Source organism: Rhea americana, unplaced genomic scaffold (assembly GCF_003343005.1).
Source record: "Rhea americana isolate MKP2758 unplaced genomic scaffold, rheAme1 scaffold_117, whole genome shotgun sequence".
In the NCBI taxonomy this organism is placed as follows: Eukaryota; Metazoa; Chordata; class Aves; order Rheiformes; family Rheidae; genus Rhea; species Rhea americana.
The window spans coordinates 1,994,576-2,006,769 of record NW_028185228.1 but is presented as its reverse complement, the minus strand read 5'-3'; the positions used below and the strand labels follow the sequence as shown (position 1 = coordinate 2,006,769).

At 34.3% G+C, this 12,194-nt stretch overlaps 1 protein-coding gene across 1 annotated transcript in view; it reads left to right on the top strand.

Moving 5' to 3' along the window:
- Window positions 1–7,940, top strand: part of TBC1D32 (TBC1 domain family member 32) — an 82,608-nt gene extending 74,668 nt beyond the window's left edge. Inside the window, exons 31-34 of the mRNA XM_085318612.1 lie at window positions 293–447; window positions 2,024–2,164; window positions 4,102–4,290; window positions 6,091–7,940. Of these exons, the coding sequence (XP_085174738.1) occupies window positions 293–447; window positions 2,024–2,164; window positions 4,102–4,290; window positions 6,091–6,210 (605 nt within the window). The 3' untranslated portion in view covers window positions 6,211–7,940. The remainder of the gene's footprint in view (window positions 1–292; window positions 448–2,023; window positions 2,165–4,101; window positions 4,291–6,090) is intronic.
- Window positions 7,941–12,194: the final 4,254 nt, after the last annotated feature.

Here is a 12,194-nt window from a genome sequence, read left to right as displayed (position 1 = left end):
GTTTTGGGGGTTTGTTTTCTTCTGTTGATTTGGTTTGATAATTTAGAGATTACTGGAAAAAAGTAAAGAATATAGGGAAAACAGCTTAGATCATTTAGTTCAGGTTTAGCRGCAGCTGTATCTCTAAACTTTTTATTCGGAAAGCTGTCTTCTGTGCAGCTCTGTTGCCAGTGTCCCGCCTCTGACAGACCTTAGTCTGTACATTTTGACACRGAGAGGGGAGAAGGGCTCCGTTTCATGCATGGTAGTGAAAAGAAATTCTTTGCTGGAGTTCCTTAACTTTCTTATGCAGGTTGCTTGCAGGGAGCTTATGCTGGCTACGATTGGTTTGCATCTTCTGTGTTTCTGATAATGKCAGGAGACAGGGAGAAGACATTAACATTTCTTCAGCGATTTTCACGTCTTCTCATTTCAGCATTTCTCTGGCTACCAAGACTGCATATATCTGTAAGCATTTACAAGCTGTTCTTTCTGAAAATCAACTTGGAAAATTTTTAAAGGAAAGTTTATCGATATTCTTTTCCGTTGTTGTTGTTATGTGTTAACTTTTCATTAAAGTCCTCTACGTGAATGCAGGTCCTTAAAAAATTCTCTCAGAAAAATACAGATTTGACATTTACTCAAGTGGTTATTAGTGAAAAAAACAGGTGGACTGGTGGTAGTGTTACTGAATTTTAAAGCTAGCAATWAAATAGTTGTTATTTGTTAGTGATATTAAATTTTGTGTGAAAGCTGTGATACTGTTGAGTGGCCTTTTTATTCTTACTGCAGTGTGGAAGTTCRTTCTTTTATTAGTAAAGCTAACAGTTTTGTGGATAAAAATATTTTTAAAGATGTTACTGTGCAAGTACTTGAATGCTTTGTAATTTTAAGTGATGTTTTCAGTCAAGTTTGTAGTGTAAACAACATCATTCCATCTTTCGTTAGAACWGATACTATCAATTTAAATAACCTTTCAGTTTAACTGTCATATTGTTTTGTATTTAGACTACCAACTATAGTCTTTACTAGAAAATTCTGAGATAATAAAAAAATCCAAATTARATTCTGTACCTCTTCATGAAAGCCTCTATATTAATTTCAACTGGTTTATCTTTTCACTACAAATGACTCTATTGGATCCATTTAGAGCATGGAGTCCAGCCCTGAGACTGTTCCAACACAATGAAATTTTCTCCATTGTGTGCATACAGTTGTGCTGAACATCCTCAGTGCTGACAACTCCAGTGTTCTCTTCCTTGTTAAAACTCGTCAGCATGRCAGACAGATTACTGCAGTTCATTCTCGATACTTAAATGATTTGTCTTTCATAATATATCTTGAAAACATAGAAGCTAGAATAATCAACCTATTCTCTTTATTTCCACAATGTAAATTAAGAAAAAATTCAAAAATGAATGAGTGGTTATCCAGATATTATATTGCCTACCTTAAAAGAAAGAAGAAGGAAAATTCCAAAGCATGTACATTGACCTTCTAGCACAAAGATTCATTACCTGGAAACCAAACACTGGCATCTAGGCCTTTCCATACTGATAACCTCTATTTCTTTTGCTGCACAAAAGTTTCATTCATTCCGGCCATGCATACCACCAAAGAACTTTTACGCAGAATACAGCTCTAGATACTACAGAAGCTCCACTCTTTACCCACTAGAAAAGGGGAGAAAATTTCTATTTTTTCATTTAAAATATAACAACAGTTTCTGCCTCCCCACTTTGACAACTAAAGCATACATGCAAGAGTTAAATTACTCATAGAAAGGAACAGCTGGCCTATATTTTCTAACAGTTTCTAACTTTGGATTTTTCTTAATTTAACTGCATGTTTTTCCTGACAGTTGTATTAGCTTTTTATATATTCRTTTATTTTATTTATTCTATCAATACTGACTACAGAGGATGTCTTGTCTTATTAGTAAACGTGTTTATACATTTATATTTGCCTTAGAAAAATGTTTTTTTTTTAATAATACATTTTCATAGTCTGCAGTCCTTTTCAGTGATTGTTTTTTATTAATCAGATGCACCTGCCTATTACCACAGTGGAATCTGGCATCCATCCAGTCTATTTTTGCAGTGCTCATTACATTGAGATGTTGCTGAAAGCTGAGTTGCCACTTGTCTTTTCAGCCTTCCACATGTCTGGTTTCACTCCATCCCAGGTAACTGCTGAAAGCATATCAAAGTAACGTTAACCGTTAGACTTAAATCCACAAAATCAAATACATTCAGAGTTAAAATTGACATTGTTGTGCATTTGCCATACAGTAAGCAATAGAACTCAGTCATAGTGAAATGATTTAAGAATAATTTTTAAGCTTTCTTCCATAACAATTATTATTTGTTATCAATGGTGGTGGTTGTGAAGCTGGGAATAAGAGATAATATTGCATGCAGAGTGACTTGGAGCATTTGAAAATAGAAATCAATTGACTTCATTAGAGTAATAGCAGTTTACTGCAGCTGATGATTTTCCATTACACATTCATACGAAAATTAGATAAAAAATGCTAGATACTGAAAACTCAGATTTATAGCTAAAAGTAAGTGAAATATATTGTTCTCTGGAATAATTTCCTAAATTTTTTAATGGAATGGAAATGAGTAATTGGAATAGATGTATAATAGGAAGCAGTTTAGGTGATACTAGAGCAAAATTTTTTTTGGCTACCACAGCTATTCCAATCAAGTTAAAAACGCCTGCTCCTATCTATTAAAGGAATTTTACTGGAGAAGAGTATTTCACCATAATGTTAGCTTTCATTTTCCCTTTTTATTACAGTGTTTTGGAAATAGARTGCTATATATGGAGCATTGCTTGTAAAGACTAGTCACGCTGAAGCATAAACAGCTTCATCACCACAGTAAGAGAGCTTATAGCTCTACTAAATTACTGTTGCAAGGCAAAAACAATATTTTTCAGCTTATGCCTTCAAAATAACATTTGTCACAAAGTTTGCAGCTTAAAAGTGTTCTTAGTGGGAATGGATACCAGTGTGTTCCACATATTACTTAAAAAGTCAGCTTGAGATTTAGGCTTTCAAGAATGAGGTGTGATAAATGAGGGTTTTTTATCTCAGCATAGCAATAATGATGTATTTATAAGTCTCCTGATTTGGGGTGCAAAAACACAAGGGGACAACCATTCCCTTCCTTGAGTATTCTTGTGTAAGTTATCCTTTAAGCTTTAAGCTTGCACTCCCTTCATAGTAAGCTATTTACCATTCTAAACTGCTAACAAGGTTCTATTATTTAACATGCTACTAAAAGGCCACTAGTGGGAGCCACTGTAATGAGCACATACCTCTGTGTGTTTTTTTCCAGTTTTACTGGAGGGGGAACAAACAAGTTCCAAACTGTGAGAACAACTCTGATGCGTTTAAGTGCTTGTGTACACGAATAAATAAYTGATTGCAGGTTTCATTGCAGAGTATGGCTGCTGTCATCTAATTAGAATCTCGGTACTTTCTGCTACTGCATATTTTGAAACACTTTAAGGACTGATTAGCAGAAGATTTCKGCTCTACAGCTAAATGAAATAGGCTGTACATTTCTTCATACGTTGTGAGTTAGAACTGGAAAAAGGAGTTGCTAAATGKGTTCCATCCCTGTTTCATTAAATGCAGAAGTGCCTTAGGGAAGGGCCTAGCATTCATTTATAAGGCAAATAACTCCTTTAATTTAAAGGAAAGTCTACATTAATCACACCTTAATCACCCTCATTACCCTCTAGGCCACACAAAAAAATATATATTGAGAAAACTCAGCATATAAGGAATAACTGCTTTTATTTTCATTGGACTTTGAGTTTTATGTTTCAGGTTCAAGAGTTGCCAGARTATACTCAGGTAGGTCAGATGCACAGATGCAAGCTCTTCTATTTAGCAGAACTCACAGGTGCTCTGTTCAGAGCCTGTGACTATTAAAACGGTGATTTTTTTTTTTTGGTCTTCTATTGTACTTTTATCCATTTTATTTTCCTAAGTAGTGGCCATGTTATAGGAAAAGGCTGTTGTATAAAAAGGTAAGACATAATATGGTTAAATTACAACTGAAGATCTACAGCAATTTAAATGTATATAACTTCATTCTAATCTAGATCTGTTTACAATGGATAACTCAGTGCTTCTGGAATTACATGGACTGGRATGAGATCTGTCATTACATTGCTACATGTATTTTCCTTGGTCCTGATTATCAGATATATATGTGTGTGGCTGTATTCAGACACCTACAGCAAGACATTCTGAAGCACACAGAAGCCCAAGACCTTCAAGTTTTTCTCAAAGTAAGAGTTTCTTTTTTTAATCTTTCAGTTACTGAAGGGAAGCAAAACTCTAAACTGGAAATAAATATATTAATCTGAAACACAGATTGAATTTCACTTACTGATTTTGAGTGAGTGAGATAATACTTCAATTTTATTTATTTCTTGGCAGGAAAAATGTAATACAGTATTTTGCAGTGAATAGTATTCCTCTCAACTTTGAATCTGATTCAGATTGATAAAATGTAGATTTTTATATGTTATTTTTCTCTCTGTTATGTTGAATATATTAAAASAAAGTTGGGAGGAGACTGATGCTCGGTTCTTTGGCATTCAGGTTCTTGACATAATGTATTTGATTCCACGCATCTTTATATCAAAATTAAGTCAAAAATTGCAGCAGCAAAATGAGTGATTTTCATCTCTAATTTAATTAAGGYACATTAAGGGACTGGTTATTTTGCATATCAGTGCATCCACTTTGGATCCACTGCATCATGGTAGACCTGAGATTGAATAAATTTGTGAAATTTGTGTCAGCCCTGCATTTGAAAGATGTTAGTACAATTCTTTTGACTCAGTAATACTCAGCCTCCAGGTTATTTCAGCCTCCAGATTATGTGTGTACTGGGTTAGCTTAATTTATTTTTGTGATACTTTCTGGGATTACTCTGGGTAGGCGTGTTTGTGCAATAGGTGAATTGTATACAAAGGCTGTGGTAAATAAATTTCAATATTGACTTTTTAATTTTCCTGCAACTTTGCTGTGGACAGCAAAAAAWAAACCCTCGGTCGTTATGTCCTGTTAGATTAAGTTTTTCCTCTTTGCTTGTCATTGTATTTGCCATGCCTAAATGGGCAGAACTGTTCCATGTTGTGAGTAAACATAGCTTAAAATGAGTATTATTTTTCTTCCTAATTCATAAATAATATTGAGTGGATCAAGAGCAGCTAAGCTGCATTTCTGAAAACAGTTGTAAAAAGAGCAAAAAGATGATTATACCAGTATGAGTTCCATTCTGTTTTTTGAACACCATCTATATATTCACAAGAGGAACTGTAAAATACAATAAATGAAATTGCTTATCTCCTGGCTGGTGCAAGCCTCCACACTAGTTCTGAACAGTTACCTAATGTCTTGGAGAAAGARGGATCTCCACCTCCATGAACAAAAGTTATGGCTTATGTTCTTACGGTAATTCGTAAAGTTAATGCGTTCACCAGTATAATTGCTGTGGTTTAAATTTTTGCTTTTATTGTCCATCATCCTAGTAAAGTGTTGAGGCTGATACAGCAGCATTTGAATTGGTTGGAAGTTATTGTTAATCATCACAAAAAACTGTTATTTACAATAAGCACTTTTTTACCAACAGATACGAGTGTATGTGTAGGGGGGGAGCTGAARAGAGAACCTGTGGATATAAAAGCCACTTTAACACACTTTAGCATGCCATGTGCCAGTATAAAATCCTTTAAAAGAATATTTTAGTATATAACTTTGCCTTTTTAAAGCTTACTTTGTTTTCCTAAAAAAAAAAAAAAAAAAAAATCTTCACAGGGCATATTTTCCAGAAGGAGATGAACAAGTTCCATCTGAAAAAGCTATTTGTTATCAAGAGTGTAATTAGGAAGAACTGTCTGGAAGTAGATATACCAGTTCTTTATTTCCAAATGAAATGTAATAAAATGTGTGTATTTTAAATACTCAGGCAGTGACAAGCAGAACAAAATGAACTATCTTCAGCAGCCTAGAATTCATTAAATTGGAGTCATGCATCTTTTTTCCTAGCTAATAAATGTTTTCTCTGTGTATTTGTGCAGGAAGAAGCCCTCCATGGATTTCGAGTGCGTGATTATTTAGAATATATGGAAAGCTTGGAGCCAATCTACAGGCCAGTGCTGCTGAAAGACATGAGGAATATAAAAGTGCAGAACGCATAGATAAAGCAAATAAGCATGTTATTTTCCAGTTTTGGTTACGTTCTTTAAAAGGATGTTGATTGTTTGATCTATCAATCTCCATAAAAATAAGTCAGGCTGTGTATATGTACGTACTGTAAAATAAATAAGGAGGGTTTTCAGAATATAGTTTCTGCAAGCAGACTTCATCTAAATTGGATGACCTGAAATAGCATATTTTTCCAGATAGTCTGTGTGCACAGCCTTGTTTTTGTTTTGCAGAAGATAGCTTCAGAACCTGCTTGAAGATTGCTGAAGTGTATTGTTTGTAATGCCTGGGACCTGCTTCCAAAGCACTGCATTATTTTCATCTCTCTGGACTGTATTCTTCCTTCATGTTTTGCAAGGATCTAATGAAGTGGATTTCTTAGAAGCAACTCTAAATTTGTGCATGAAAAGCGAACAAAAGCAAAAGAGATACCCTGTGCAGCTGTTCTGACTTTATGGGTAAAGTTGAGAAAGTGAGGTGACCAAATATAGCCAATGAAAATGCCCTTTTTTTCTAATAAATGATTTTGTTGTAAACAGATGTTTGTAACATACACTCTCAGTRTGTGGAAGTGAAATACRAGGCCCTGAGCAGCCTGATCTAACAGGACCTGCTTTGAGTAGGAGGTTAGACTAAAAGACCTCTGGAGGTCCTTTCCATCCTACACGATTCTCTGATTGGAAAATAACGAAAGCTATTACTGTTCCATGCTTTTTAGTTATCCATGCTTGATTAAAGTTAAGATAGTTATTAGCACCTTTGGTTTGCTGTGCAAACCTACTCAGAGGAGCTTGTATTCATAGTTTGCCTGAGCTTTATCTCCTGTTTTTCCTTCTGTGTTCTGCACTARCACATTTGAAAGACTAAGTTGGGGGAGGGAGTTCTCTTAACGCTCTGAGACAAGATTGGGCTCTAAACAAAATTTGTCTTTCACTCTGTGTGTTTATATGGGATGCATCCTGGGTAGTAGGTTTTGGCTTTCCCTCATCAAGGTAACTGCAAAAAAAAATTCCGTACTTTTAACTGCTCTAGCAGCACTCATGTTGCCTGGCTGTGCAAGTATGTGCGCATTCATTTGCATATAGAGAAGATAAGTAAAAATTGATATTTAAGTTAAATGAACGGATAAAGAAAAATATTACTTTCAAATATTACAATTTTTATATCATTTAAATTTAAAAGTAATTTGAATTTACTTTGCACTTTCAGTTATTTGTATCTTGTTTGTATTTTTTTTCTTTCTCAAAACAGCAGTTTTCCAATTTGAGATCATGTTATTTTTTTCTTTTTAAACTTACTGCTTACACTGAGAATTACTTGCTTCCTTACAGAAAAGGTTGAAGACATTTGGGATTTCAGCCTTAACTATTTCTTTGTACACTGTAATTTTTAATACTTGCAGTTTTGTTCTTTTTCATTAAAAGACACCTCTAAAACAACTAGAAATCAGTAATAATTTTGTATTTGAATCATTTTTTCCTAAGCAAAAGAATTATGAATGAGAAAATGCGTTCTGCAACTGTTCAGAACATCCTCCTGCCCCAAAATATTAGATCCTTATATTAATAAAAACAAAATAGAACTTCCTTATTTTTGACAGCATTTGGGAAATGAGGGRAAAAAAATCTGTTGCTAAGACTTTAATCTCCACCTCTCATGTTCATATTTGTTCTTACTATTTTTTTATACTGTTTTAAGATTCTGTTTTCATTCATAGCAGATAGGGAAACTGATAAGCTTTTATCTGTGCTTGCTTTTCATCATCAATGAAATGCAAGAATTAAGGCTGATAGATTGTATTATAACATCATTGTCATGTAGATAAATTTTCCATGCCAAAATTTCACTAAAATAATAATAAATTTCACTAAAATAAATGTTAAGAAATTAATAATAAATGTTTGTACTAATTGATAGTTTTCTTGAATCCAGTTTGAAAGSAGTCAGTGAGATTCTGAGTCAGTAAGTAATACTCGATTTGTTGACAACATATTCCTAATATAAATACTACAGTTGGCCTGATGGCTCTCATTTTGTGGGCCATAATTTCAATCAAATGCAATCCTATTAATTCCTATTAGCAAGCAGGAGGGCTTCCTTCAACATTTGGAAGTAATCAAAGGATGTAGGTGGACAACAAGATATCATCCTTTAACGTTTCAACATTTTTCATACAGTCTATCAGATCTGCATCAAACTTTCAAGAAGAAAATACCAAGTGAAATGTAACTTTTACAGTGAAGAGTTTTTATGAAAGGTAGATATTTAAGATAATAATTTACTAGCTGCAGAACTTCATAATCACGTTTAAAATAGAACTGGAACAGTAGTTAAATTTATTCTCCAAATTTGTTATAATAATATCTTGAAAGGGGTTGGGGGGGGGATAGGGGACAGTGTGATCTGTTTGGGATATAGCTCTGATAATGGATTTCTTCTCTGGTAAAGAGAAAAATTGTATAAGTCAGAGCAAGTTTTATTTGCAAGTACTTAAGCCCAGAGGTCTTTTGTCTTAGCATTCATTGTAGACGTTCTTTATGTCCCCCTCTTGTCATACTGCCTCCACCAGAGCAAAAGTGGGTAAAGTACTTCCTACCCATCGCAAACCAAGCTGAATCTTCCTCTCCCCTTCTTTTCCCCTTAGATTTGTAGGTTACATAAATTCTTCACTTTCCTTTGCCCTTTTTTTTTTTTTTTTTTAATCTGCTCATTTCTACTATGTTTCATTAGCCTCTTTTTAATTCAGCATTTTTCATCTGTTCTTTCAGGTATTCTCTCAGTAGACAAGCAAATTTCCATTCTTCACAACTTCCACAATATTTTTTCTTCTGTTTTAAAAGAGGCATTTTGGTGATACAGACTTTTATCTGCTTTTTGCATACTACCTCATCAGTAGAATTTTTTGGTTTCAAGTTCTACCTTACAAGTTGCCCATAGTTACTGGCTGAGCTTGCTCCTAGACATAGATCAGGCTACAGGAAAAGGTTTGGACTCTCTTTATGTCTGTGTTAGAAGGATTAGCTCAATTTACAAGGCTAGGACATTGGCTTAGAAACTTCTAGGAGCATTGCAAAGCAATATTGTCCATCCATGATTATACTGCAGAACAGTATTGTCCATCCACCACACTCACCTGTTCTGCCTCTAATTTCCAATTTGCAGTATCCAGGAGTAAAAAGGCATGACTGGGTTGTATTTATAGTTACAGATAAAATTACAAGTTTCTTATCCACCTTGCAGCATTTTTAACAATCTAAAAATGTTATATTGCAGTACCCTTTTACTGAGGATTTTATTGTTAAAATTTTTATCTAACACAGCTGACCAAGACAGAAATACGTATTTTGAATGAGACATCCTGGACTGCAGTAAGTGCAAAACTAGCATGTGTTGCATGCTGGTGCTCACAGCTTTTGCCTCAGAATAACAATAACGATGTTGTGGAAAAAAATCATTTATCCATACAAGTCGCTTTGACTGGTCATCTCTGTCTTCAGTCTGAAGGCTGTATTTTTCTTTTGTAATTAATTATTTCACAGATCAGATCTTCTGACAATTTCTCCTGCTTTAGGCATTGTGCTTCTCAAATRCTAACGTTATATTTTACTACTCAACATTTTTCTAAAGTTTTCATGCAATGCCACTTCTTACCTTGTCATTTTCTTTTTTCTGGGGTTGTTCAAAGGTAACATCTGATACAGGGAATCATCTTCTACATRCTGTTAGCAGATAGGAAGAAGAAGGTACCGAAGTTGCTCTGTGAGGAAATTTCTGGTGTAATGACTTCTGGCATATCCAAATCTCGCATCTAAAGTAGTGAGTAACAAAAAGAAGCAGAACAGTTATAATAAAGCTAGCTGTTGGCAAACCAGGTGTTCAAGAGTCAAGAGTTCAAGGGTTGTAGTAGATGTAGAATTGGTTTTAAATGCTATGCTTACTTCAGCATATTTAAAAACTGTTTTGCAAAGAATTCCTTTGTTACCATCCTGCCTAAATCTCTTACAACAGACTTAGCTAATAAAGCTAATAAAACTAGTGGAAAGAGTAGCTGGTGTCCTGGCCAACAACTGGATAAAGTTTTCCAGGTTATCTATTAACAATTTGATAACAGGTGACAGAGCAGGACATAAAAAGGCTCAAAGGGAATCTGGATAGGTTCTAAAACTGATGCATAACTCCTCTTTGATGTGGTGAAGAAAGTCACTAAGGAGTCTTACTCCTGTGTGGTCAACTGGCTTGCTAACAGCCAGCTGGTCAATGACTATCATTTTTTCTTCATGTATTAGAGCTGAGAAGCAATCTGCTTCCTGAGGTGTCACAATGAGTAGGGATTTCTTAGCTGAAAGCTGAGTTAATGGAAGAAAGCAAGTATTGGCTTTTGTGGAGGTTTTGCATAGACAGTTGTACTATTTCTGCACCTCTAGACTCCTTTTCACACCCATTCAGACTTTTTAAATGCATTTCTACGTTTGAAGCAGCCATTCAGAAATTCAAGCATAACAGAACCATATGCTCATCTAGCCCTGCCTTGATCAAGGCTAATCCAGTACCTGCATTTACAAAGTTTTTCCAAGAAAAATGCGTTAACTTACATTTAAGTTTCTAATTAAGTTCCTACATTGCAACTTATGCTTGCCTTCTGTGTAACGGTATGTTCAGTGGTTGACACTTAAAAGGATATTGCAGTTGGATGAAATACAAGTGCTACTCCATTAACAACAGAAAATACAAGCTTATGTTACCTGTGAAGGTAGAAAAGATTCTTTAGTGTCATCAGTATCAAGTTCCTAAATAGCTTTTCAAAATACACAACTGTTTTTGCTTTAATCTTTGGCAATAAACTTGTTCTCACTCTGAGATACTCGTTTTTCCTAAGCACGTTTTCACCAGCCATTCTGAAGTTTCTTGAAATTCTTGCCACTTCCTCCCCCACAACCACAGAGTACTTAAAAGGCAAATACTAAATCTATTGATATATTAGGAGATCTATAATTTCATGGACTTCAGTTTAGTTTCATCCAAAGTAATAGTTGCATTATTTCAATTTAAAATGAAAAGCCCTATTCTGTAATGCTCTTTGAAGAGATTTTTTCATTTTGATGATAATTACTTCACACAGAAAGTTGGTAAATTGTCCTGTACTTTAATATCAGACCTTCAGTACCTTGATGTTTCTGATGACATCATTGCTTCTTAATCAAGTGATATATAAGATTCAGTTACTTTAGCAAAAAGTTACTTATCGTCTGTTTCCTTCAAGTCTTTATTCTGTGAAGTGTAAGTAAGTAGCTGGCATAATTGATCAAATGCCTTCTGTAGTCGACTAACTAAGAAGTATAAATTCCCAAAATAGATCCAAGTTACGTTGACAACATTACTAGGTAATATGACATAGGAAAAGTTAAGCATTAAACAGTTCTTTATTTGGTTAAAGAAATAGGAAAAATATGTGGGTTTTATTAACACCTATAATTATCTTTACAAAATGCTTGGATTCTCAAAATATTTTAATTAGAATTTTTGAAACAACAGAACAAACATTAAAATAAATTCAACAGAAGCCACAGATGTTGAATTTAAACCTATCTAGTAACATTGCCACACTTTGCTGTGAGAAAGATTAAATATTTCTGCAAAATTCTTGAAAAATAATTTCACTAGATAAAATGTGTGAAGACATACGCACATTTGAATTATAAAATATGTTAGAAGTTGTACTGAATTTTTTGTAGTTATATGTGACCTAGGAGCAAGCAGTACTGACAAAGGTTTTGCCACTGGCTTCTGTTATCCTGCCTGTGAGTTTCATAAGTTCATGGGTTTAATTTACTATTGAGAAAAGAAATGGTTTAAATATTTTTGGACTTCTGTGAACTGTGTTGGCTTACTTATATTGATAAAAGAGGCTGGAAAGTACAAGGAAAGAATTATGACAACAGTTGATGGAACCAAGTATTTGCCTGAAACCAGGGTCAAA